General features: G+C 45.7%; 1 protein-coding gene across 1 annotated transcript in view; it reads right to left on the bottom strand.

The window, feature by feature from the left end:
* Positions 1-12,148, bottom strand: part of Slc1a4 (solute carrier family 1 member 4) — a 30,498-nt gene extending 18,350 nt beyond the window's left edge. Inside the window, exon 1 of the mRNA XM_021648469.2 lies at positions 10,901-12,148. Coding sequence (XP_021504144.1) covers positions 10,901-11,421 — 521 coding nt within the window. The 5' untranslated portion in view covers positions 11,422-12,148. The remainder of the gene's footprint in view (positions 1-10,900) is intronic.
* Positions 12,149-27,931: the final 15,783 nt, after the last annotated feature.

Below are 27,931 nucleotides of genomic sequence, written 5' to 3'. Positions count from 1 at the left end.
GACCCAACCTCTTTGCTTTAGAGAACTTACATATTTTAAAGAGTTCTTTACTTATTTGTGTCCTTGTAAACACAAGCTGTGTGGTCAGGCATGTTGAGGCCAGACGTTGGTGGAAGTCAGGTGTCCTCCTCAATCATTTCCACCTTGTTTTTTGTTTCTCACTGGCTCTGGAGCAAGGAAATCCCAACAATCCTATCTCTCCTCCTCCTCAGAGCTGGGGTTAAAGGCATATGTGGGATGTCTGGTTTGTTCCACGGTGCTGAGAACCAAACTTCGGTCCTTATGATGTGTAGCCATCACTTCAACCACTGGTCATCTCTCGAGTCTCGCATTTATACATAAAGCACATTTTTAAGTGGCTGGAGAGTTAGTTTAGCAGTTAAGAACATGGACTGCTCTTCCAGAGGACCAGACTTTTATTCTCAGCATCCACATGGCAGTTCACAACATTCTGTAACTCACACATGTGATATATGCAGGCAAAACACCAATACACATAAAATGAATAAAACCAAACAAATACATTTTATTGTAATTATTTTCCTTTCATCTTTTATATTAGTAGAGTCATTTTTATGTCTTGAAATACATGTATAGGAACGGACTTTATGGATCAAAGTTATCATTAAAGCATTTGTTATTAAAACAAAACAAACAAAAACGGCAATAGAAATTGGTAAAAATGGCTCAGTTAGTAAAGTGCTTGTTGCTCAAACACAAGGACCTGAAATAATTACTAGGAAACTATAGAAAAGCCAGGAGCAGAAGTGTGATAGATTCCAGTGCTGAGAGTTCTAGAGTAGCCTGGTAAAGTGTCACACAACTTTGATTCCAGCACTTGGGAGGCAGAGCAGGTGAATCTCTGTGAGTTCCAGGCCAGCCTGGTCTATAAAGAGAGTTACAGGGCAGCCAGAGCTACACAGAGGAACCTTGTCTCAAAACAAGCAAGCAAGCAAAAATATGAGCATGATTGAGGAGAAAGATGCCTGGCTTGGATCTTTGAGGTTCATGAACTGCGAACGCCTGGACACACACACACACACACACATAAATAAACAAATAAACAAACAAATGAGTTTGCAGAAGAACTGACTGAGTCCAAAATCTACTCAAACTTTTTTTTTTTTTTTTTGAGACATCTCTTTATATGGACTAGGCTGCCTTATCCTCCCAAGTGCTGAGAATATCCTCTTTGGAGCCAGGCTCTATAGCTGGCCTTGATTTACAAGATACCACATTCCAGCAATATACTTCCAGCAGAAACAAAAAGTCTGGAAGAATGAAAGCTCAGGCTCACCCTTTACCCAGATCCCTGTGCTGGACTTCCCCACCGATTCTTACTCCTATAATCAAGTTGAAATGCTGAATTAATGGTCACGGAGGCAGGGAGCACCTGGGAGATGGGCCTCTGGACATTCCTTTCAGGGATTATCTTAGTTTAGGTAACTGAGGTGGGAAGACACAGCCTAAAAGTAGGTAGAACCATTTCCTGGGCTTGGGATCCTGAGTTAAATGTAAAGATTATGTTCTATGATGTGGATGCAGTGTGCCCAGGTACTTCAGGCTCCTCCCATCTTGATGAACTGTACCTTGAACTGTGAGCCAAAATAAACCCTTTTCTCTAAGTTGCTTTTGTTAGGGTATTTTATTACAGCAACAAGAAAAGTAAACCAAGGCGGGCTATTCTTCCAACAAGCAAACACACAAACACACACACACACACAACATATGGCATATGGGTTCTGAAATAGGCAGGTGTAGCTCCAACCTAGTGATGGCCAGTCTAGGAGAGACTCCTGGTATTCATTACTGCACAATCCCTTTCCTTGGGTGTGATACAGCCTGTGCTGGCTTGCAGTGGTGCCATGCACCAAAAGCGGTGGGCCATTCCTTCCATGGTTTGGTCACCTAAAGTTGTAGCTTCCCATCTTGTTCATATACTCTCCTGATGGCCTTCTGGGCTTACACACTTATAAACAGGAAGCAGCCATTCTGGAAAGCCCCACTTGACAAGAAACTGAGGGTGGCATCCAGCCAGCAGCTGAGTAGGAACCATGGCTCCAAGTCCAAACCTCAATGAGGTAAATTCTGCCAACAGCCACATGACCTCCAAAGTTAAGTCTCCCCTAGACGAGCCTACAGATGAGTGCCCAGCCTCGGCTGATGCCTTGATGCCAGGCTGCAATCCTCTAACAGATGGAAGCCCAATGCCAAGACTCCTGCCTCACAGACCTCCAGGATTATACCTGTGTGGGAGCTGAAGCTGCTATACTGCAGCCACTTGTTATGTAGTACTAGATAGCTAATATACAACCCAATAGCATAAATGAGATGAAAATCAAACCCAAAACTTCTCCAGAACTCTCTGTGCTCCCAGGGGCCAGGCAGCATTTACATCTCTCTATACTGAGCGCCATCATCCTTAAGAACAACCAGCAAGAACACATGCATGAGAGCAGAAAAATGGTGATTCTTAGCTGAATTAACTGCTGAAAATTGTGATAAATGCTTATTATGGGCATTTTTCTTTAAACAGGCAAACATGGACTGGGGATATAGGTCAGTTGATAGCATATATGAACTGGATTTGGTCCCCAGCACCATTTAAACTGGCCACATACCTATAATCTAAGCCCTTGGGAGGTAAAGGCAGGAGGATAGAAAGTTTGAAGTTATCTTTGATTATATAGCGAGTTTAAGACTGGCCTGGGTTACATAAACCCCCCCCTTTTTTTAAATATAAACAAGCAACTTATATGGGTAGTCTTTGGTATATCTGTGAAAAACAATATATTTATCTTCCTTCCATTACAAAATAACTTCCTATCCCATGCCCGTGGGACTAGACTAGGTCTGGCATTTCCTTCTGTTTGCTATTTTCCTTAGGAGCAGAAAGAGAACCTATGGCAGCCTTTCCTGTCTTTACCTAGTATTTGCCAATTCTTGGTTCCCAGACCCAGTTGGTCAGAGAGTTCTCCTTCTGTGAGGACAGGGAAGTTAGGGATACTGCCAAGTCAGAAAACATCCACCTTCTGTCCAACTAGTTTTATGTCAACTTGACATAAGCTAGTCCAGCAGTTCTTAACATGTGGGTTGAAACCCCTTTGGGGGTCAAACAACCCTTTTACAGGGTCACCTAACACCATCAGAAAACACAGATATTTACATTACAATTTGTAACAGTAGCAAAATTACAGTTATGAAGTTGCAATGAAAATAATTTTATGGTTGGGGGTCACCACAAGAGGAACTGTATTAAAGGGTCGCAGCATTAGGAGGGTTGCAAAACACTGTTCTAGTTATCAGAAAAGAAGGAACCTTAAATGAGAAAACGCCTCCATAAGACCCAGCTGTAGGGTATTTTCTTAATCAGTGGTTTGATGGGACAGGGCCCAGCCCACTGTTGGTGGTGTCAACCCTGGGCTGGTGGTCCAGGAAACTCCTCCATGGCCTCTGCATTAGTTCCTGCCCCTAGGTTCCTGCACTGTTTGAGTCCCTGTCTTGACTTCCTTCAATGATGAACAGCAATTTGGAGTATAAGCCAAATGAACCCTTTCCTCCCCATCTTGCTTTGGTCATGGTGTTTCATTGCATCAATAGAAACCCTAACTAGGATAACCTTCCCCACAGGGAATAATTTACCCTGCAAATGCTTCCCAACCTGCAGTGTTAACTGCTTCCAGGGTGGGTATGAGCAGTTTTCCATTCACAGCTTAGAAACAGACTTTCTTATAGGAGGATAGCCCTTGGTTTAAGTCTTTTTCTGTTCTGCCTCATCTCTTAATCATGAGCCCTAACCATCTCATCCAGAATGGATCCTAACAGAGTTCATTTGAAGACCATCCATGAGATTCAACAAAAAACCAAAACCAAAACCAAAACCACAAACAACTCCTGCCTTACCCGCCCCCCCCCCAAAAAAAAGGTAAAGTTCAAAAGAACGTAGTTTGGCAGTCCATGATAAAGTTGAAATACATTCACCATGATTCAGCACTCTTATGCCTAGATATCTGCCCAAGAGAAACAAAAATATGTATCTACAGGAGGATCAGTATGCATGACAGCATTACTCAGAAAGGCCCCAAGTACCACGTCTATCACAGATGAATAAGTAGACTGTGATAAATCAATACAGTGGAGCACCAGTTGGCAATAAAAAGAACCAACTGATACACACAACAGCACAGAGCATCTCAGTAGCACTGAATTGAGCAAAAGAAGACAAGGTAAATACATACTGAATGAGTGCACTGATAGGACACTCTAGGAACACAAACCAATGGTTTAAAAAGAGTTGCCCAAGACCCAGGTGGAGGGTGGAGAATACTGAGAACAGACACGGTAAGGATAACTTCATTCAGTATGTTGACTTTGGTGGTAGTTACGAGTTACTCATGTATCAAAATTCACTAAAGCGTGTGCTTACCATGGGTGCCTTTCACAGCATACAAACCATACTTTAACACTGTTCAAACAGTCAAAAAACAAAACAAAAAAAACCCAAACAAACCCATAAACAACATACAAACAAAAAACAAAAAGAAAGAAAGACAGAAATTAAGAAAAGCCTGCAATCTATTACTTGGGAGGCAGTGTAGGAGGATCAGGACTTCAAGACCATCCTGGGCTACACTGGACCCCGCCTTAAACAAACTCAAAAACGTACAGTGATTACTGCAAAGAAGATTCTACAGTGAAAGAATATGTATGCCTGACAGGATGACTACACTTAGCTTATGGCACAGATCTCAAGCCCTAGGGAGATGAGTTAGCTTCCTCCTAGCTGTGTTTAATATTAATATAAACAGGAGAAAAACTTGAAGGGAGGGATTATTTGCCCATTCCAAGCTTTCAGTAGGATCAGCGAATCATGGCAGAGAGCAACTCACATCACAGCAGACAGGAAACAGTGGAAGAGGCCCAGGGCCGGGTAAGAACACTATCTGCAGTGCTACCTTGCTCCGGGCAGGCTGTCCCACAGTCCCACCACCCCAACAGTCTATTCAGATTGTGAGTCCATCAATGAATTAAACCGTTCCTTCCGTCAGAAGCCTCGGGATGCGGAAACTCACCTACAGAAACTCCCTTACAGCCACACTTAGGAGCATACCTCTCTAATTTCTCAATCCTCTTAAACTGACAGTCAAGATTAGCCATCTCAGGACTCACCTATAACGTACTTCTTTCATTCAGTGCCCTGGGTGCTGCATGCGGGGTGTGGGATATGGGGAGATGGAGGGGTGGAGGGGAAGGACTGGAAGACCTTCCCCTGGCTGGCTTCCATCGACAGAAGCTGAGGCTGCAGGGGAAAAGCACGATTCTCCCACTGTCCTCTGCAGTTCCAACACAGCTAGATGCTTCTCATGGCCAGAGCACTCCTGCCCTCCAAAAGCAGCTGCTTGCCAGGCAAGCAGTTCTGGTCCTTCAAAGCTTTGTCTCTAGGCATCTTCCCAACTGCTCACCCCCACATCGTGCCTTAGTGGGCTTTCAACACGCAGGACACGGGGCTGGAAAAGATCCTGAAGGTGATTTTTTCACCTTCCCAAGGCTGAGAGTCATGAAGCTGATCTGCTTTCCTTTGTGCTCTACCTGGACCAGGCCTGTCCAAGAGAAGTGTTAGTATGTGTGTTGTGGTAACTGGCTTCCGAGCACTTTCAGAGGCAGCAAGCATACCTTGCAGCCTGGACTCCACTCACTTTGGGCTATACGCACTTTCGTCTTCTAATAACGCACTTGACAACCTTGGCCCTATACCTGCATATCCGTGTTCACATGCTCCTCTGAACAATGCACTGAGCAACCTGTTAGCAACCTAAGTCCTTCTCCACCTGCATCAAGCTCCATCATACAAACAATGGATTAAGTTTCTCCTCCCCTCAATGAACATCGAACACAAATAGGCCCTATTCAGATGTATTTACAATATATTCTGTAAGAGCTAAGAGGGCCAGTCTCTCTGGAACTAGCTTGTGTGCACAGCAATAAGACAAGTTGTGTCCTCTGCATGAACTTTTAGGGAAAAACTACTTATCATCTTATACCTGGGAATGCACATGATTAAAATTAGATACATATAGAAAAGAATAGGCATGGTGAGCAAAAATTTACATAGCATTATTCATAATAGCCTTAAGCATGATCTATCAATGTCACTCAAAAGATGGTCAGTTAAAACAGAACCACCCATGCTATATACACACCTTAGCAATGAAACTCCTGTTTCTTTCGTTTATTAATATACTTTACATGCATGGCTGTTTTGTCTGTCTGTCTGTCTGCGTACCATTTGTGTGCCCGGTACCTGAAGAGGCCAGAAGAGGGTGTTGGATCCCCTGAACCTGGAGTTACAGATGGCTGGAGACTACCACTTGGATGCTGGGAACCAAACTTGAGTATTCTTCAAGAGTTCAGTATATGTTCTGACCTGCTTGGCTCTCTTTCCAGGCCCCTCTTCTTTCTCTTGAATCCCACCAGGCGATTACTCAAACAGTAACTGTGGGCTTTGAGTGACCTTGCTTACATGGCTTCCTGTCATTTTTTCAATGATTTATTTATTATGTATACTGTAGTCTGCCTTCATGTACTCCTGCAAGCCATAAGAGAGCACCAGATCTCATTATAGATGGTTGTGAGCCACCATGTGGTTGGTGGGAATTGAACTCAGGACCGTTTACAAAGAGCAGCCAGTGCTCTTAACCTCTGAGCCATCTCTCCAGCTCCCACTTCCTGTCACTGAGAGCGTATTTTCTTTCTGATTTAGTACTATCACTTAGCTTTTGAATAAGTTTCTTTGCTTCTTCACAAATCAGTATAAACTTTTATTTTAATTCCTCCAATAAGAGGCCAATAACTGGAAACACCTAGACTAGACACTGATAACCACCTAGTAGTACAATTGAGGAAATGAAAGTTTTACTTACTTTTAAAGTAAATTTATTATTATTCTATTTTGAGACAGGGTCTCATGTTTCCTAGGCTGGCCTCTGACTATGTAGCGAGGCATGGTCTAGAAACTTGCTTCTCCCAAGTGCAAGGATATTATAACCCCTTGAAGCATTGCTGGGGTCAAACTCAGGGCTTTGTGCATTCTAGGCAAAGCTCTCCACTAGCCAAGCTATATCCCTAATTTCATTTAAATAACTACACGTGACTAGTGTATATCCCTACCAGGCAATATACACATGCTGTTCTGAGACCCAGAATCTGAACTACCACATAGTCTATCTGGACTCATCTCTAGACACCCTAGATCTCCCTGAGCATAGGGTGTTTTTTTGTTTTTCTTGTTGAGATATTGTTTTACATAGCCAATCCTCCTGTCTCTACCTTCCAAAGGCTGGAGTTACAGGCGTGCACCATCATGTGTTTCTAACCCTAGGACTCTTCATCTCATCTAGCTTTCCATCTATTTCATTTTTCTGTTGTTTGATCCCAATTTACCTGAGTTACAGAACACCATTTATGCATTAGACCAAAGCATCTCCCACACAAGTTGCCCACAAAATCAATTTACTGGCTTTATTAGCATTTTAGAAGTGACCATGTACCATACTTAAACCACTGTTGTTATAAATTGCTGTGATTTGTGATTTGTGGGGACCTGAGGAGTGTATATATGTAGATGCTGTTAATATAAAAGGTATTTCGTACTATGGGCAAAAATGAGAACACAAAAATGCTAAGTGTACTATTCAATCCAGAGATCCAGTCACTCAGACCAAACTTGGACAGAGTGAATGGGCAAGCCTTCATGTATAGTGATACATCACTTGGATATATAACTTAAGCAGGAAAACAGGTGTGAGGCTTATACGGGCAAATGGAGAGTTTGGCTGTGCTTCACAGCCCCACAGCTCAGTGTGAGAAACTTCAAAAATGTTTCATCTGGTGCTGTTTGTCCTTCTGATCTATTGTCAAGGGTGATGTGCCTGTCCCTATTCTATATAAGAATATAAAATATGTTCATGTGTTTGTATATACAGTGAACTCTTGCTTTTTTATGTTGTGGTTGCTTCAGAAGTATTTCCTTTTATTTAAGTTCAAAAATTCTTTACTAAGTCTGTAGGAACTTCAAAGACTCCAGAACAGGATAAGGCATAGTACATATGCCTGGTAAGTATTTATTAGCCCTGGTGTTTATTGTCTCAGAGCTGGTTGACAAAGATTTCTCCTTTCAGATCTTGGTACCCCCTGTAAGAATGGAAGCTGAGGAAGGACTGGGAATGGCAAGCTTGCACAGCTGATGCTGTTGATAACAGTGTACATGTGTGTGTTTTCAAACTTGAGGCTAGCCTGAGCTGTAGAGTGAGTTCCAGGACAGCCAGAGCCAGAGTGAAAGAAAGAAAGAGAGAAAGAGAGAGAAAGAAAGAGAGAGAGAGAGAGAGAGAGAAAGAAAGAAATTAAGAGAAAAGTAAAGAAAAGAAAGAAAGAGAAAAGAGAGAGAGAGAGAGAGAGAGAGAGAGAGAGAGAGAGAGAAATTGACTGAGACACTCCCTAGACCCAGGAAGCATTTCCAGGTGGTTTGGGCCTGTTTCTTGTCATAAGCAGACACAGTCATACTTCCTTTCAGTTAAGTGCTCATCCAAATGCCTGGCTGGAGGGAGGGGGCACTGGCCTGCCTTATGGTAGTTTCCTTCTTAGTTTTTTGGTTCACAGCAAACATTTCTGTGATAGTAGAACAGCGCCATAAGGGGCTGGAGAGATGGCTCAGTGGTTAAGAGTGCTGTCTGCTCTTCCAAATGGGCAGGGTTCAATTCCCAGCACTCACATGGCAGCTCATAACTGTCTGTAATGCTAATTCCAAGCGATCTGACACCTTCACACTAATGCACATAAAAAATAAAAATTAAATAGAACAGTGATGTAATACCATTACTGTACATGTTGTCTTGGGGAATGAACAAGACAAGCAACCTTGAACCATGGGGCAGAAGACCCACTGTTCTCCTATCCTCCCACCCCCCCATTTGAGGGTCAAACTCACAGCCTTAAGCATGCCAGACAAGCACTCTACCATTAAACCATAAACCCCGTCCTTGGTTAAGATTCCACTAATAGGAGATGCCCTAGCCCCTGCCTCCTAAGTGTCCTAAACACTCTCATCTCTAATCTTTGCCCAGTTTCCTGGGTTGGGAGCAGAACTGTGCTACCTGCCCTGTCCTTATCCGCGAGCTGCTAGATCAAGTGACGCTAGTTGGTAGAAGCATTAAAAAATACTATCCTAACCAGCCAGGGACAGCTATTCTGCACAGATGTGACAGGTGTGGCCCTAGTACTGACAAGTTACACCTACACTGACCCTTCAGCAGTGACACTGGGTCGCCATTCGCTTTGAAGGCAGGAGCTGAAGGGGCTTGGGTCTAAAACCACAGCTGTAAAACAGTAGTGTAAGTCCTTTCTCCAGATGATGGCAATGAAGTGGTTTTCACTCCTCTAGCCTCCAATTTCTGGGCCATTTCTTTTCTTTTCTTTTTTCTTTTTTAAGACAGGGTTCCTCTGTGTAGCCCTGGCTGCCCTGAACTCACAGAAATCCACCTGCCCTTGCCTCCCAAGTGCACCACTAACCCGGCCCAGTTCTTTTATCAGAGACGAAAGTACACTGTTATGGTTTCCTGTGAGTTACCAACAGAGATGCGCAGATGAACATCATACTCCCACCCTGAGCCGTAGATCACTCAAAAAAAAAAAAAAAAAAAAAAAATCCCCAAACCCCGTCTTCTCTCCCGGAGGGAGCTGGCCTGATAGAACAAACCAAAGCTGCGCCGAGCTTCAGTAGGTTTCTGTTCTCTAAACCCATCTCAGACTTTACAACTCTCAGACTGTCAAGCTGTCTGGCAGGGACCAAAGGCTACAGTCCCATCAAAGTCCCCTTAGCGCACTGCCTTGCTCTGTTTGAAGAAACTTTTTGGACCTTCTCAGCAGATTTTTCCCCCAATATTATATCTCAGGTCTTCGGGTTTGTTTTAAGTGGCAGGCAGTTGTCAGATTTTCCAAATGAAGAAATGGAACAGGAGAATGACAAATCCCTGCCCAGAGTTTCCTAGTTTTCTACCCCTCAGCAATGAGGAGCCTTGCCCAGTGACTCAAGACAAAACATACCGCTAAGGCAAAGAAAACTGGAAGGAGAGCCAGCTGGATTCCCCACCAGAGGAACCTGGTTAGATCAGTAAACGCCTGCAGGCTGCCGCCGCCGGTTCCCCCATCTATGAACTTTGGATTAAAGTAGGATCAAAGAGGGGAAGCTTTGAAAACTCTACTATCTCACCTCAGGGGATGAAATACACGCCCCCCCTCAAGTGAGAAAAACAAGCAAAGATAAGTGAAGATTTGTCTCCCAACCCTCTAGAACTCATCATACATTTCTATAAAGAACTCATGCTAGACAGTGGCCCCAACCAAGACCGTCCGCAACCTGCCCCAAGCCCGAGGAACAGTCATGTATAATCTGAGCAACGAGCACCACATAACTAACTCCAGGTTTATTATTCTTGGACACCGCCACAATTCTGCGCAAAACTGCCAACTTTCTTCACAGCTCAAAGGCTGAATCAGAGAGGGCCTCAGACTGCAAGCTGGACGGCTCCACAGGCAAAAGTCACTCAGTGTCCTAGAAGCTTTGGAGTAATGAGGTTCGAGTCACGATGAGAATAAAAAAAAAAGTGAGAACAGCCCACGTGAAAAGAGCTCAAGTGGAAAGGCAGACAATTGAAACCTCCACCTAACGGAAAACCGGTTCCAGCCAAAAGCTGTGGCCTCCAATCTTTAAAGGTGTGGCCAGCGTGCAACCGAGACGTAATTTTGATATTTAGTGTTAGAGGCCAACAGTAACTGAATCAACACCAGGCGACAAGAGGGCACGAGTCTCCCACGGCGCCTCTGGCGGGGTCGAGAGCTGCCTTACCTAAGTAAATCGAGGAAGGAGTCCACCGTCTCTTTGGAGGCCGGAGGAGAGTCTTCCAGCACCAGGCTGCTGGACTGGAGGGTCTGCGCGCCCGCCCCTGGCTTGATGATGAACGCCAGAGCTACGGCGAGCGCAGAGGCGCTCAGCGTGGTGAGGCCGAAGTAAGCGACCGCGATGCCGCCCAGGCGCCCCAGGGAGCTAGCGTCTAGGGAGGCGGCGCCGGAAACCAGGCTGCACACCACCAGCGGCAGGATGATCATGCGCAGCATGCGGAGCAGCATCTCGCCGGGGAAGGCCAGGTAGAGGACCTGAGTGCGGGTGAGCTGCAGCCCGCGCAGCGCCGCGCCCATTCCAGCGCCCACCAACACCCCCGACACGGTGAACAGCACCAGCGCGTGGCGACGGAAAAAGCTGGCGCAGCGCTGCGTTTTGCCCGCCGCCGTCTCCGGCGTGCGGGGCCCGGCTGCAGCTTCTGCCTGGGTGCCGTCGAGGTAGCCGTTGGTCTCGTCGCTCTTCTCCATGTCGCTGCCCGCCGCTCCAAAACAGCAGCACGCAAGGAACTCGGACTCGGAGAAGAGAGCGGTTTTCAATGAATGGATCGGGTGGAGACGGTGGCCTGCGCCAGCGGCGGCTCCGCAGCTCTGCGGGTCCCTGCAGGGACGGTTTCCAGAAAGAGGAGAGACTTGGGCTGTGGGCTGGAGCCTGGCAGAGCAGACCGCGTGCGCCCAGCCTTCCCTCGGAGGCGCTGCTGGCTGGGGCTGATGCAACGCTGGAGGCGCGCCGGAGGCCGCAGTTTAGGAGGCAGGGAGGGGCCGGAGCCCGCCCCGCCCCCGAGACCACGACCAATGAGAGCCCTGAAGCTGCGGGTCCCCGCCCCCTACTGCCTCAGGCTCCGCCCTTCCCCCCGCCCTCCCTGAGGCACAGCCCGGGGTGTGAGAGACAGACACGCAGGCCAGGCGGGGCTCTCCCGAGACCGCGGGGGCGTGCGGCCGTCAGCCAATCCTGTCGTCTGGCAGCTTTCCCTCCTGGCTGACCGAAGCGGCTCCTTGGGCAGGCAGGGGGGCCTCTCGGTGCTGCACACCGATGGGTCTCGGGGTGAGAGGGAGGGCCATTCTTCACCTCTGCCAGTGGAGGAGAGGAGCCCTCGGAGCTGGGTGCCCGCCCTCCTGCGGGAAACCCTTTCTTCCTCCGAGGGTCCTGTTGGCTTTCGTGGTACAGAGACAAAGGAGTGGGTGGGTTGGGAAAGTCATCGCGTGCACTCACGGGGCTCTAGCGGGGCTTTGCCCTTCCGTGACCGGGGACTCCCGGTGGCCCTGAGCCCCCCGCCAAGGCTGCGACAGTTCGCGCGGTAGCGCGCTCGCTGGGTCTCTGGGCAGCAGCCTGGTGTACCCCGGCTGAAGACGTGAAACTCTCCCAGAGACAGAGCTCTGGCGTGTCTGCCACGTCACCTCAGCTGAAACACGTAGGGATTTTAGCCACCTCCTCCTGGGGCTCCAGACTTGGCACGACAATAGTGCAGCCAGGTGTTTGGCAGTCTGAAAGATGGTTCCCCGTGCTTACAGTCAATGGATTTTTTTTTTTTTTTGTAAATGTCATTTATTTACTATTTCCTTCGGCCACAGCAGATAAAAGGGAAAGCTTTGCAGTCATTTATTGTGTAATTTATTCTTACATTTCCCTCTTTCTGCTTTTGAAAAGCGCTTCCTCGCCCCAGATGCCTGAGAGTCTTAGATGTAGCTAAATTAAAAAGGAAGACAATGTGATGAAAAATAATCTTAAAGCGTGCCAAAACAGAGACCTGTGCAAATCAACATGCCCTTGTGAGGAGCCGTCAGATGTTATCCAGTTTTTGAGACAGCAAAGAATTCCTTAGCTGTGGTGTAGAGCTTGTTGAAGTGGGGCCTTGTTGGTGGCAGGGAGGTGTGTGCATTGGATGAGGACCTGTACATATTTTTATCTTGTTTCCCAGAACCTGGTTTGTCTCTGTGTGCCAGGAGGAGCGATTCCTACGGAACAACGCTCTTCTTTTCCAGGTAGCTCTTCCTCCCTTTGCTCAGGCCGCCACCCTTATGCAAAAAGACTGAGGTCATGCTCCAGAAATGGGATTCCAGCCTCGCTCCTGCTTTCCGCCTCCACCCAGATATCCTGCAGCATGTCGGCTCAACATGTTTAAAACCTGCTTTATGGTCGCCTCCCTCCAGCCCGCCTGTCTGTTTGACTTCCCCGTTTCTGTTGCCAACATCATTATGATCTGCTTCCGGAAACCTTCAAGTTTAAGTCTTCTCGAATCTGATCAGTTGCCAGGTCCCCAGGATACGCCTTTTGTAAAGTTTACCAGGTCCGTTTTCTCTTCCACTCCCGCTGCTACCACTAGCTATGTTCTTGACTCCTTACTGTTGTGAGCAGTTTCTTCCTATGGAGCCCACACGGGCCTTGAACTCCCAATCTCCCTGCCTCTGTTTTCTGATATCAGGCGTGTGTCACTGTACCTTGATTACTTCCATACTCCCAAATCTAGGCATTAAACAATTATTATTTTTATGTGTTTATTTTCTGGTGTCCATGTGGATCCCAGAGGAGGGTTCTCTGCTCTACTGTTCTCTGCCTTTGAGATGGGGCCACTCACTGAACCTGGAGCTAGGCTGGTGACCAATAAACCCCAGTGATCCTCTTGTCTCTATACCACAGCACTGGGGGCCCAGAAGTGCATGGCCACATCCAAATTTTTGAGCAGAGGCTGAACTCTTACCCACAGAAGCATACAACCCCCTTCCAAAGCCTAGGCTTTCAAGATTTTGTTTTGTTTGTTTTGAAACAGAGTTTCACGTATTTTGGGTTAGTCTTGAACTCCTCTAGTAGTTAAAAAGGACCTTGATTTCCCTTTTTTTTTTATAATTTTTATTTTTTATATTAATTACAGGTTATTTAATTTGTATCCCAGCTGTAGCCCTCTCCTTCATTCCCTCCCAATCCCACCCTCCCTCATCGCCTCCCTGCCCTTTTCAAGTCCACTGATAGGGGAGGTCCTCCTCCCCTTCCATCTGACCCTAGCTTATCAGGTATCTTTAGGACTGGCTGCAATGTCCTCCTCTGTGGCCTCAGGGGAGGGGGTATCCAAGAGCCAGCCATTGATTTCATGTCAGAAATAGTCCTTGTTCCCCTTACTAGGGAACCCTCTTGGATACTAAGCTACCATGGACTACATCTGAGCAGGGGTTCTAGGTTGTATCCACACATGGGCCTTGGTTGGAGAAACAGTCTCATAAAAGACCCCTGTGCCCTGATATATTTGGTCCTTGTGGAGCTCCTGTCCTCTCATCCTTGAATTCCTCCTAATCCTCCAGAGTCTACCACACAAATGCTTTGTGTTTGCTCTGCCTGAATCTGGGGCCAGCAAGCTCCCAGTTATCCTCCTGCCTCTATTGCCCTTAGAGCTAAAATTCTAGGAGAGCTCAGGACTCCAGTTTGTTAGACATGGGCTGGGATCTGAACTCCAGTCCTCATGATTGCACAGCAACAGCTTTTAACTGCTGAATCGTCTTTCCAGCCCCCTCATCCCTTTCTGAGAGAGAGACTTGCTATGTACCCTAGACGACCATTGAAGCCTAGACTAGACTTGAACTCCTGAGCAGCCTGCACACTCCCATGTACTTCGATTCTAGGCATGAGCACCATACTCAATTATTTCCTTGCTGATCTTGTCATCTGAATCACTCTGAGTAGTCTTCACCTTCAAGTGAATCTTTCTTTGCGGGCAACCCCTGTTTTACCCTTGCTCAGGGTAATGTTCCAGGAGAGAAATGGTGGCAGTGAGGGCATGAATTCTTACTTTATCTTGAAAGAAAAACAAATAAGAATCCAGGCATGATGGCATATCCTTGTAATCCCAACCTTTAGGAGGCAGAGGCAGGAAGGATGTCTAAGTGGAGGCCAGCCTGGTCTATTTAGGAAATTACAGGCCAACTAGAGCTCCTCCATATGGAGAGTTCATTTACAAACACCAACAACAAAACACCAGCAGGAGGGCCAGGCTGGAAGGCAGCCAGAGGCCTCTTCCCACCACTGTACAGCTTGGGTGGGCAGAAGAGCCTACAATGAGCAAGGAGGTGGTGGGCAGATGGGAGAGAAAGAGAAGCAGAATGGTTGGAGCACTGTGAACAGAGGCAGAACTGGAGAGGCGAGGATGGGGAGGAAAAGTCTGGTGTGAATAGCCTGCTCTGCCAGCTGAGGCCATGGTGAAGCCCCGGCCAGAGCTGCCCTGCTGCTGAGGGCTGTGTCTGGGTCCATGGCCCTGCATCAGCAGGACCCTGTGTCAATGTCTGTGGCCCATGTTACCACCAAAGGCCATATGGATGTCCCTCATCTGGGCTGCCACCTAGGGCCATGTTGATGTCTGAGGTCTGGCCCTGCTCTTTGTCTAAGCAGCTTGGGAGAGCTGTCCCAGGGCCTGAGAGCAGGAGAGCTGCGCGCCTCCTCTCCAGAATAGGGTCAGCACGCCCATCCCCATGTCACACCAGCTCACCCATGCTGCTTAGGCAGGGGGCAGGGCCAGCTCATACCCTCAGGGCTGCCTCTCCCAAGCCTAGGCCACTGTGCTGGGTAAGGTATAGAGCCTCCTCTCCCAAGTAATGCAAGCAGCAAGGAGTAGGGCCAGTTCTCCCAATACTCTCACATCCTTGGGGACAGCTTTCCCACCTGCTGCAAAAGGTGAGGGGTAGGGAGTGGAGTAAGGTAGTTCTCCAGTATCCCTGCCACCAGAGCCTACTCTACTTTGCTGCCCAGGCAAGGTGTGGGGCCTGCTCTCCTGAGTACTGCAGCCATCGAGGGTGTCTGTGGAGCCCTAGGACATCAACGTGGTGGGAGAGCTGGCCCTGCCCCTCAAAAGCTGCAGAACTTGGGACAGTAGCCCCACCCTTTGCCTGGGAAAAGTGGGAGAGCTAGCCCTGGTGGCATGGGTGCAGGAGCACTCGCAGGGTGACCAACTTAGCTACCACCCAGGCCCAGATCCAGGGCTTTGAGTGGCCCACCCCAACATCTACCCCATCTATGAACTGTTGGGGCACATGAAGGGGCCGGTCCTGCAGAATCAAAGCGGCAGGATCTTCATGACACAGGGCAACAAGAAGATATTCATGAGAAGTCTCAGTTAGGATCCAGTATTGATAGTGTAGCAGAAGCCAGAGGCCTCAAACCAGACCAATAACTCATTGCAATGAACATTTGCAAGCAAAGATGCGTGGACAAAAGGGAATACTGTGTGACACATTGTGACACACCAGTGCTTCCATGATGAGATGTTTTTCATTCTTCCTTTATTTTTATTTTTTTGCTTTCTTTTAGGAGGGAGGTTGCCAGAGCAGAGGGTGGATGTGGAGGGACAGGGAGTGGGATTAGGGCGCATGATGTGAAATTCACAAAGAATCAAAAAAAAAGGGGGGGGGGAATAAAAACCCTACCAAAACAACATTATTTCCTTTATATTCATTAATGAGAATTTAGCCAAATATCCACACCCAGCTGTTGGCATACTTTTAAACTACTTTATTGGTTTATTATGCCCCTACCTCCCTTCTCTACCCCTTATTTCTCCTAATACCTTCCAACACGCCAACACTAGGTAGGAGAGAAAGAAGGTTATTGGGGAGAAGGGGTGTAGCTCTCTTTACTACTTCCAGCTGATTAGGGTTGTCGGGTTCCTGGGGCAATAGCAATCTCAGTCGTCAGGATATCCAGCAGTACAGATGACCAGCAAACCAACAAATACAGCAAACGGAGCAACAGGACAAACCAGCAGCAGCCTTCTTTCTCCTTGGAGTGCTGTCTCTTTGAAGCTTCTCTTCCTCAGAGCTTCCTTTCTCTCTCTCTTGACTCTGGTATTTATACCCTGTCAGAGCCCTCAGATTTAAACTATCTTCAGCTGGCAAAGATCATGCCCCTCTCTGAGCCACAAGAGGCTATTATCAGCTGTGGACAAACTAAAAGCAGCTCCATATCCCACACTGGGGATTAAAACAAAAACCTGTTTACATGACATAACTGAGTTTTTAAGGAAACCAAAACTTCCACTACATCCTGCTGCAAGAGATAGAATCTTTATTTTGCACAGTGAAAAACTGGAGGTGATATCACTAAAGAGGTGATGCAGCTCACTTGGTGGAGTGCTTCCTTAGCATGCACAAAGCCCTGGGTTCAGTCACCATTGCTGAATAAAATGGACATTGTGGTGACTGCCTGTAATCCCAGCACTTGAGAGTTGGGGGGGGGGTGGAGGCAGGAGCAGCAAGGCCTACTACTTAGGAAGTTTGAGGCCACCTTTGTATATGTGAGACCCTGTCAAAATCACACAAGCAAACAAACAAAAAGCACCCCAGAATGATGGAAGATAGATGCTTCTTGTGAAAAAGCTTTCATCGACTCCCACAGTGTTCATGTGTTCCTCATCCTGGCTTGTCTGGCTTTATATTACTGTCTTCTTTGTGCCTCTGTATAGGTGTTGTGGGCCCAAGGGCATATAAGTCACTACTTTTAGAAGTTTGGCAGCTCTTGTATATCTTTGGACAACTCTATTAGAAAGTTTTTTTTTGAACAGTCTTCAATGGCAGTAGTTGAAACACTGGATATCCATATGCAGAGAGTAAAATTAGACCCTTACCTCACTACTACTAAGATCTGAAATTGTAAAATTGTCAGATGAGGGTTGGCAAGATCATTGGTACAGGTCTGGAAAATGTTTTGTTTGTTTGTTTGTTTGTTTAATATAAGCCCCCAAATCACAAACAAAACCATTGAAATTACCTCAAACTCAAAAACTACACAACAAAGGAAACTACCAAGAGAGTGAAGAAACAACCTATAAAATAATAGGATGATGGGTCCTGCTTAGTTTTTTGTCAATTTGACAGAAGTCGGTCATTTGAAATAAGGGAACCTCAACTGAGTAAGTGCCCCACCATCCTGATCTGTGGGCAAGCCTGTGACTCATTTTCTTGACTAGTAGTTGTTTCGAGATGACCCAGGCTGTGCCACACTGGACCAGTGGTCCTGGGGTATAGGCTGAGCAAGCTATGAGGAACAAGCCCATAAGCAGTATTTTGCCATGGCTTCTGCTTCAGCTTCTGCCTCCAAGTTCCTGCCCAGACTTCCCTGGAGTCTGTGTGTGTGACCAGGAGTGTGTGACCTGAGTTTTAAGCTGAAATAAATAAATCCTTTTTTCTTCATATTATCTTTGGCCAAGGCATTTTACCATAGCAATAGAGAGCAAATTAAGACAAACACACTTGGAAACTACATGATAATGGATTCATTCCCCAAAGATGTAAGAAATTCAAACCACCTAATAGTAAGAAAGCAAAGGGGGGAGGACCTGATTGGAAAATGGGGAAGTAAGTGAAGAGACATTTCTCAAAGACACAAACGGCCATCATTAGTCACCAGGGAAATCAACTTATAACCATGGTAAAATATGTCTCATCTGTGACAAGAGCCTTTGCTGAACCAGGTATGGCAGGTGCATGTCTGTAACCCTAGGCCCAGGCAGGAAGCTGGAGAGTTTGAGGCCAGCCTGGGCTACCTAGAGAGATCTTGAGTAAGAGAGAGAGAGAGAGGAAAGAGAGGGAGAAAAAACAAAAAGAATGGGATTGCTATTAAAAAGAAATCTGAGAAGCAAGGGCTGATGAGGATGTTTGGAAAATGGAGCCTTGTCCTTTATTGGTGGGTATGTAATTAGTATGGCATTACAGAAAACAGCATGGCAGATCCTTAAAAATTTTAAAGCCATTTGATCCAGGAAGTCTAGGTATAGTCAAAGGAAGTGAACTCAGCATGTTGAAAAAATATCAGTATTTAATATTTTATATTTACATATTATGTGTGTGGACATGAGTGCTATGGCTATCAAATGACAGACAACCTGTGAGAGTCTGTTCTCTCCTTCCCTCATGAAGATTTCAGGAATGGAGCTCAGGTTGTCAGTGCTAGGTGCCTTTACTCCCTGAGGCATCTCACCAGCCCGACATCTGTGCTCCTAGTCACAACACCCACTTGATAGAATCAAATTAAGTACCCATCAGTGGATGAATAGATAACGGGGATCATTTCAAAGTTAAATCGAATGGAACCCAAATCTATATGAACCCAAAGGCTATTCTGCTAAGTGAAACGAGAAAAACAGGCAAACACTGCATGATCTCACTTGTATAGGATGTTGTTTTTAAAAAGTGTGATTCAGAGACAGAGAATTTGGCCAGAGTGGAGCAAGAGGCAGGATGAAACAGAAGCAGAAGGCTTGCTCCTAGGTTCAGGAAACAGTTAAAGTATGTTAGCCAAAGCTTTCTTCTTCTTCAAGAAGACTGTAAAGCAGAAACGCTGGAGAGAGTTAACCAATGGGAATGTAAGTAGTCTGGTGTCTAGGATTTGTGGGGAGAGTTTTTGGACGTAAAGATTTCATTCAATGATATAACTAGATGTTTATGGAATTACTGAGAGCAAATCATTCTACAGGGACTATAGAATTGTGGGGAGGAGGGGGGAAGAAAAGTAAAAGCCAAACAAACATGGTGCTCATGTCTGAAATCCCAACATTCAGGAGTCTGAGGCAGGAGGGAGGAACACAAGTGTTCAGCATCAACCTGGACTAGATACTGTGTTCAAGCCAGCTGGAGTTACACAGTAAGTTCTAATCTAGCCTTCTCTACAGAGTGAGACCCTATCTCAAAACCACAAGCCAAAATCCAGAACAACAGAGCCCACCCCCACCCTATAAAAGGAGATAATAATTGCTTGTGTGGAATGGGGCATAGTGGCTCAGATCTGTGAGCCCAGGGCTTAGGATGCTCAGGGTTCGAGGGACTAAGGGTTGGAAGGCAGCCTGAATATAGAGAATTCCAGGCTTGCCTGTCTTATGGAGGAAGACCTTCCCTCAATCTCCTACATTCAGGGAGTGGTTGTGGAGAATGCTTGAATAGTCAGTTAACATGAATATTTCTGAGGCTAGAACAGAGATGAGGAGCCTGAATTTCAAAGGAGGATCCTCTCCCTCTCCTCCTTCCATTATTTAATTAAGATGTACTTAGAGGCCTTCTGAGTTAACAACTTAGAACTAAGGCAAAACTCAGGTAAAGATTTAGAACTAGCTGCTCAGGGTTTGTTAATCAAGTCTGTCTTTCTAAGTGCAAGGGTGCAAGGTGAGAGGCTGAGGCAGATAGAGTAGAAAAGGAGAGAATTTTTTATCTAGAAAACACTATATATCTTATTAGAATTTGGCACTATAATCCACTGAGGTAGATTAAAGTCTGTTGGGAGAGATATGCATGGCTTTCTTTAACCAGGCGAGCCCAGTGGTCTGCAGCAGAAAGAACTTGAAATGGACATTGTTGGGGGATGGTCTTGTGCGCTGTGTGTTCAGATGCTGATTTCTGTGCCCAGAGATCTGGCTGCAGTCCAGATGTGGGCATTGTCATCCCTACGAAGAATCTCCTGTCTCAATATTGTATAAAAGACGTTCCCGGACTATCTCTGATTGATTAATAAAGAAGATGATTATCCGATAACTAGGCAGAGGAGACAGAAGACGAGACTTCCGTTTCCAGTTAGAGTTTCGGGTAGGGACCAGGAAGGAAGAAAAGTTGCCTTGAGGAGGACCAGGTGCAGTGTGCTGTGAGAATGGAGTTACAGCAGAGGCCAAGGCAAGACTGAGATGCCAAGTAAAAGAGCAAGTGGCTGGGAGGTACCCAGACTAGCATAGTTGGGTTAGAAGAGATGAATGTCTGCTATATTTATATAGAGAAATTATAGTACTTTAAAGCTTATTGAATAAGGTCTTTGTAATAGGTCTCTGTCAACTATTTGGGAGCCAGGGCAGGCACTAGGAAAGGCACCTACTAATACCTTCACTCAAAACAGTCTACAAATGCTACAAATGAAGAAAGTCGGGCATGGTACACATACCTGTCTTCCCAGCACTTGGGAGGTAGAGACAGGGAATCAAAAGTTCCAGGCTAGCCTTAGCTACACTGCAAGCCTGAGGCCAGCCTAGGATATATGAGATTCTGTTTTAAAACAATAGAACAACACAAAACAAAATGTTATCAATATATGCATAAGTCCAGGGTAGGACCCAAACTTCTATATATACTTTCTCTTCTAGTCCCCGCTTCCCTTGGGGCTGGAGAGATGACTCAGCAGTTAAGAGCCCTGGCTGCTTACCTTGTCCTGTTGGCTGGGACATGACCCAACACGGAAGGAATGAAGAAAGAACAAACAAATACAGAAAAGTTGTTGTCATGTGGGCTATGCACACTTCGATAGAGCTGCAGCGACTCTGCAGCAGCCCAGAGCTTCAGCATGTTACCTGTGTACAGCACAGGGAGAAGAGTTAGCCAGGCGACAGTTTTCAGGCTGTAACCATCAGGGAGGAGGACGCTGCACGCACTGGTCAGTCGCTCATAAACAATCACACTCATACATGCTGTCAACACGGTGCACAGACATACGTGTATACAGAGCATCCATACATATAAAACCAACAAGTAAATTTAAATTTCATTTTTTCTTTATTTTTGAGAATTCCACATGTGTCTATGATGAAATATAATTACATACAATCCCTATTTTCTCCAACTTTCTCTGTATACCCCCAACACATCCCACAATGAACGCCATGTCTTTTTTAAAAAATAATCACTAAATCCAGTTAGTGCTGTCCATATATGCATGGAGCGTCCCCTGGGGCTTGGAAATCCTGTCACTGGCCATGCTTCTACAGGGAATGGTTCCCTTTCCCCAGAAACTATCAACTGCCAATAGCTTCTACACAAGGGTGGGGCCCAGAGACAGTCTGTCCATTTATGCAAGGATTTTGGCCGGCTTGATTTTGTGCTATCAGTTTTGAATGCACAGCTCTGTATCTGCATGCTCGTATTCTTTCAACTAAGAGCTAAATGAGACAGAACAGCCAAAGGTGGTGGACTCTAGATTGTGTTTCTTACAGGAATATGAGTGGGCACTGCTTATAGGAGCAGAAATGACTCAAAGACAGTTGCATCCGGCATGGATGAAAACTCAAAAAAGCTGGAAGCCCGATGATTACTGAACAGCCTGCAGGCAGCTCAATAGGTTGAGAGTGTTCTTTCCTGGTAGCTCAGTTGGTCTGAACCGCTTCTACATAGCTCAGCTTGTCTGAGAATGTCTCCCCTCAGTCCTTACAGTTTATATGTGGTTGGGAAGGAGGAGCCTAGTGAATACGGTCAGTTTCAGGGACTTCCTGAAGTCATTGAGTTATCTACATCTTGAAAGTAATGAGTTTCCCGGAAGGATGGAATGCTTCTCCTCCTCTTGACATTCTATATATTAAACTTCACTCTAATGGGGAAGGTTTTAATCTCAGAGAACACTGAAGTTCAACACATGGGCACATGTCTATTCACTGTACAACAACCATTTTTCATAGGGCAGTTCTGCCTCTTAGACATCTTGGAAATGTCTGTGGTCAGGGTTAGAGGGACCCTGCTGTTTGAGGTTGCAGTTCTCCCAGTCTGGATAGCCATTCTGAGCTCCTTAGGGTACAGGACTCCCTCTCCCCAGCAGCACCTCCTACCCTCTGCCTGACTTCTTCTGGAGAGTGTCTCTAGTCAGATGTCCCTAACCACATTTGATACATGGCCTTTGACACAGCTCTCCGCTGCCTGTGGCTATAGGACAGTTAGGTACTGTGTTCCCCATTCATATGATAGAAGAAATGTAAGTCATGCATCCTTGCAGTGCCTAGTTTTCGTCAATTATGTTCACCTATCCTTGGAGACCCCTAACCTACTCTTCAAGGGGTATATAGCCTTTGTTCTCTGGAATTAAAGTGGAACTAGCTCCCTGAAGTGGATCTCCATTGTCTTGCCAGCCTTCCAAGCTCTGCACCTCATATTCTGTGCCTCCTGCCTTCATGAGCTGGTAGCAAACAGCTCCCCCTGCCCCTAAAAAAAAGGAGGACAGCTACAGGTCAGAGACACATGGAGAGGATTACAGAAATCTTCTGAGAACTGGTTTTAATTATGAGTGAAATAGTGGGCTACTTGAGATCTTCTTGGCTGATCTTCAAGACCTAGACTACAAGAGGCACAAGAATAGAAACAAGGAGACTTGTCAGGAGGCCACTGTGATCAAAGTGAGAGGAGCCTGGGGTCAGGGTGGAGCATAGAGATGGTGACACACCATTCCCTTCTGAATGCATTTGTAAGATAGAGCCAGCAGGAATTGCTGAAAGGATGTGAGAGAAAGTCTAGAGATAAGGATTACTGGTTGAGAGCATGGGCATAATATTTATCTGATACAGGGAGGCTGAACGGTGCGGGGACTTCCAGAGGGTGGGGGGGAGACTAGAAATTGAGCTATGAATTTATTAAATCTAAAATTTCCACATAGTCATCTGGCTGGAGATGTTGAGCCAGCGTTTGAATTCTTTCTAGAGGGAGGAAGAAAGTCTCTCCTGGGGTTTCTCTGGATTAACCATTTCTCATAGTAGGGTTCTGCTCCATGGTGATTCCACTTGGAATTAAGACTAAGAGAGGCTTGATTACTTGGACTGTCACCACAGCAAGAAGAAGAGAAATGAAATACTGGCAATGAAACACATTTCTTAGCCAAAGACAGTCACATGGTTGTGATGCTTTTCAAGAGGGTGAGGAAGGGTTGTCCTGTTAGATGTTTGGGGAAAGAGGACCAGAAATTCGGGTGAGTGGATATGAAGATATATGATAGAGAATCACCAGCACTTAAGACTTAAAGCTGCGGGACTGGTGGAAATGACCAGGAAGTTCAAGGATAGAGCCCCAGGAAACTTCAGTATCTAGAGTTGATTACTTCAGTTGACAGGACAAGCTTAAAATAATCATTTTGTTGTCCTTGGTTATGCAAAAAACCATAACTCCAGGATGAAGTATTGAGCCAAAGAAATTGATAAACTATGTAAGTATAACATTTTAATCATTGTTTTCATATGGCTCTGTGTGTGTGTGTGTGTGTGTGTGTGTGTGTTTTGTGCTATATGCATACATGTGTATGGATAGATATGTGCTTCTGTGTGTATGTGCAGAAGCCAGAGAAGGAATATTGGGTATTCTGTATTACCCTCCATCTTCTTTGTTTGAGGCAGGGTCTCTCATGTTTTTTGGCTAAGCTAGCAGCTGGCAAGCCTGTCAACCCTCCTTTCTTTGTTCCCCCACAGCACTGGGGATGCAGGTTTGTGAAAGACCTTACTCCTTTCTTATGTGGGTGCTTGGACCTGGACCCACGTTCACATAGTTTCTCAGCAAGTTCTCTTAACCACTGGGCCATTTTTCCAGTTGCTAGTTGTTGGTTTTCCTTTTTAAAACAATGCTTTAATTTATTAAGACAACCTGGTTTATTTATAAAATTTATAAATCAGCTTTCCTAGGTTCATGAGGTTTTACTCAGTACATTTATGAGTCTGCTTTTGATGTTTGAAGTTCTTCAGAGAATTCAGCTATGTTATATTTGTGCCTGTGGTTTGAAACTAGAGGAAGTTAATTAAGCTTAGAAATGTGTTGAATGTTTTAGGAACAAAATCTATCACATATCTAAGTATATTGGGAATAAACCAAAAATAAAAGTATGTTTTATCTTAGCACAAGATAGTACGAGGTCTATAAATACATAAACTCTGTAGGTTGAACTTAAAAGGCATTTAAAAACACTAATCGTACCCAACGTCCTTTTCCACAGAGCACTCCCTGGATCCTGAAAGCTCACCCTGCGCCCCTCTCCCCACCATGACAGCTTTGGGAGAGCACGTAGCTAACCCTATGGGGATGCAGCTGGCAGCTGGCTAGCCTGTCCACCCTCCACCCTCCTGTCTTTGCTCCCTTTAGGCACTTGCTCTACTAGCTCTGAGTTACTACTGTTCAAAACATCTTGGTTGTCAGTCACCGTTCTGATGAGCCTGTCTTTCATCCTGTTGGGTGGAAGTCTTTTTCTGATGAACTGAGACTGATCTAATTAAGCGTTTTGGATATTATTGGATATTCGGATTATGGTCGCATTCCTTGCCGTGACCTTTGGCTTCAAATCACTATTTACTCGCGGTGGCTGTTACCTTTGCCAGAGAGGCTTGCTTTAAGCAGCGCTCTCCCAGTAGCCTGTTGAGGTTCAAGGGAGAAGTTTTGAATGCCCCACACCTCTGAGGATAAGTGAGCCAGCTGAGGGCTCTTTCCCTGAGAGCCTGCGCTGCCAGTCCTCCAGTTCTTAGCACCTGGCAAGGCTGTTGGGAGCATTGTTGACACTGCTATAGGACATGGGATGACAGGGCAGTGTAGCAGCATTGTGCAACGGATCCCTGCCCCACCCTCAGTATGGATGGGGTGGTGACCCAGGAGCTCGTGTGGCCGGAGGGAGTGGTGGTTTATTGAGCAGTGGAGCTGTGGACATGGCTGGGGTTTGAATGGTGCGGGAGGAGTGATGACTTGTTGAACAGTGCAGCAGCCTTGAATGTCACACATGTGCTCATTTAGTCACTGGGTGCTTTGTTTTATCTTCTACAAAATAGGCTGACAGCCCCGTTGTCTTGTTGAGAATCGAATGAGGCAGACACACAAACTAATTACCACGCTTTTCTTCTTATGAACCAGGGTCTTGCTGTGTTCTCTCTGGGTAACTATCCAGTCTAAGACAGCCTCATGCAATGCTCCCTAAACACAGTAAAATGCTCAATAAATACTAAATAATTATATGTTTTTATTACTATTTTATGTGGTCTATTTGAGTTACTTCAAGTTGGCTGGACTTCTAGAATAAGGGGTAGGGGAGCCCATATTCTGGTTTTCTTCGAGGAAAAATAATTTTTATTCTGATTCATAATACATATGAATAAGGCTAGGAAGACTCTAAGAAAGCTTTACCGTGTAGTGGGAACATTTTCAGATCTAATCCTTGTTTTCTTTTTCTAATTCCTTGTGTTCTAGCTGAGCCTCCCTGACCTCTCACTGCCTTGATGAATGCTGGGGATGAATCACCAGGCACAGGCAGGCACTTGCAGGCCCCAGGAGGTAAAAATCCAAGCTGTACCGTGGAAGGTCATTGCTGCTCCTTAGGAAGAGGTCTGGGCATGTCGCCCTGTTGGCAGCTGACCTTGGCCCTTGGCAAGCATCCCTTGTGAGTTTGGCGTGTGGCAGAGGTAGGCAGGTTCTTTTGATTTCTTTCTACCTTATATCCTCCTCCCACGCCCACAGCTGGCATGAAAGTCACATGTTTTTCTTTTGAATCACTTTCACGTTTAGATTTCCAAAGTCATGATGACTAAGATTCTATTGTGAACTGAAGCAAAATCCTTGTTTTCATTCATGAATATATGTATATATCTATATCTATATCCATCATCTCTCTTGTATATATATAAGATGGATGGTGAATTGGCTGGCCCTCAAACCCAGGGCCACACCCAGCCATCAGATCCTCACCCGCACATGAAAAGCACAGGGAACTCATTTGGCAGTGTGTAAAGAACTACATCTACATAGGAGTCCGAGTCAGCATGAAGAGTGTGGAGTCATGATGATGTTGTGTATCCTTAATGCAATAAGCTAAGAATGGCCTTTACTCCTATAGTTTCCTCCTCAAACCTATAACTACTGCATCATCATGAGTCAAACAGCAGACATATCCCAAAGGAGGGACCTTCTAGAAACTGCAAAGTCAGTGCCCAAAGATACCAAGAACGTAGAAAGTCTGAGAAACTGTCATAGCCAAAGGAGGCCTAAGGAGGTGTAGTGACCAAATGTAACATGGGAGCCCAAACTGGACCCTGAAGCCGGAAGGGGCACTGAGCATAACTGAAGGATACACAAATAAAGCGTGGGATATAGTTGCTACTGGCTCGTTAACTGAAAAGGAGACCTCCAGTGTGAGGTGCTAACGACAGGGAAAGTAGGTGTTGGAGCACAGAAACTCTTTGTATTGTTCTGGCAAATTTTAAACAACTCCAAAAGCATCCTAAAATTGAAGTGCTTGTTTTCAAAACTCTGTGCAGTAGAAATTGATGGTGCAGCACCTTGGCCTGTTGGCTATGGTTGTCATTGGGAACAGAAAGGAGGGGAAGTTGAGAGCCAACTCATTGAGCCCCTCCTGGGTGTGGGGCAGAGGTGGAGAAGACAGGCGGGCTCAGCCCTGCAGGGAGAGTTGGGGGTGCCTCTGCTATATCTGGCTCCCCCTCATCACACCTGATCTGACTTGTTTGTGAATTAAAAATAACACACAAGACCTGGATATAGTAATTGACCCTGTAATCCCAGCACTTGCAACGTGGAGGATGAGAGTTCAAGACCATGTGAGACCCCGTCTTTAAACAAAGCAAACTAAAGCCAACCCCCAAACTAACTTCTAGGTTGTTGTTTGTTTAGAACTACTCCTTTAGAGTAAATATTTTAACTTAATTTTAGAAAAACCCTGGGTAATCGGTTTTGAACCTATTGTTTCCTATTCAGACTGCTAATTTTCACTTCCAATTTCCCAGTGAATAAATAGTAACACACTGCACACTTGATGGATAACTCTTCCAAAATATGACCCTGAAGGCTGGCTTCTGACTCATGGTCCTCTCGACCAAGCCTCCGAATGTGGCACTCTAAGCTAGCTGGGCCATCACACCTGGCTTCACGGTGTTTAGTTTAGTTTTAAAGAGCACAGGATCTGACCAAGAAAGGCTTCTTGGAAGGTTTTGTTTTGTGTGAGTGTGCCTGTATGTGTATGTGTATGTGTATGTGAGAGAGACTATATGTGTGTACATGTATGTTTTTTGTGTGTATGTGTTTGTGTGGTATGTTTTTTTGTGTGTGTGTTTGGCTGTTGTGTTTGAAAAGTCGAATCTCATTTCCCAGGTTGATTGCTTTGTTCCTTTTTGACTGGAATTTTCCAGTTCTTAAAACTGAATGCTCCCAGCAACCACATGGTGGCCCACAACCATCTGTAATGAGAGCTGGTGTCCTCTTGTGTCCTGCAGGTGTACATGTAAGCAGAACTCTGTATATTAAA

The sequence above is a fragment of the Meriones unguiculatus genome, chromosome 12 (assembly GCF_030254825.1).
Source record: "Meriones unguiculatus strain TT.TT164.6M chromosome 12, Bangor_MerUng_6.1, whole genome shotgun sequence".
Taxonomy (NCBI): Eukaryota; Metazoa; Chordata; class Mammalia; order Rodentia; family Muridae; genus Meriones; species Meriones unguiculatus.
Note: the sequence above shows the minus strand (reverse complement) of the source record. Positions and strands in the feature narration are given on the sequence as shown.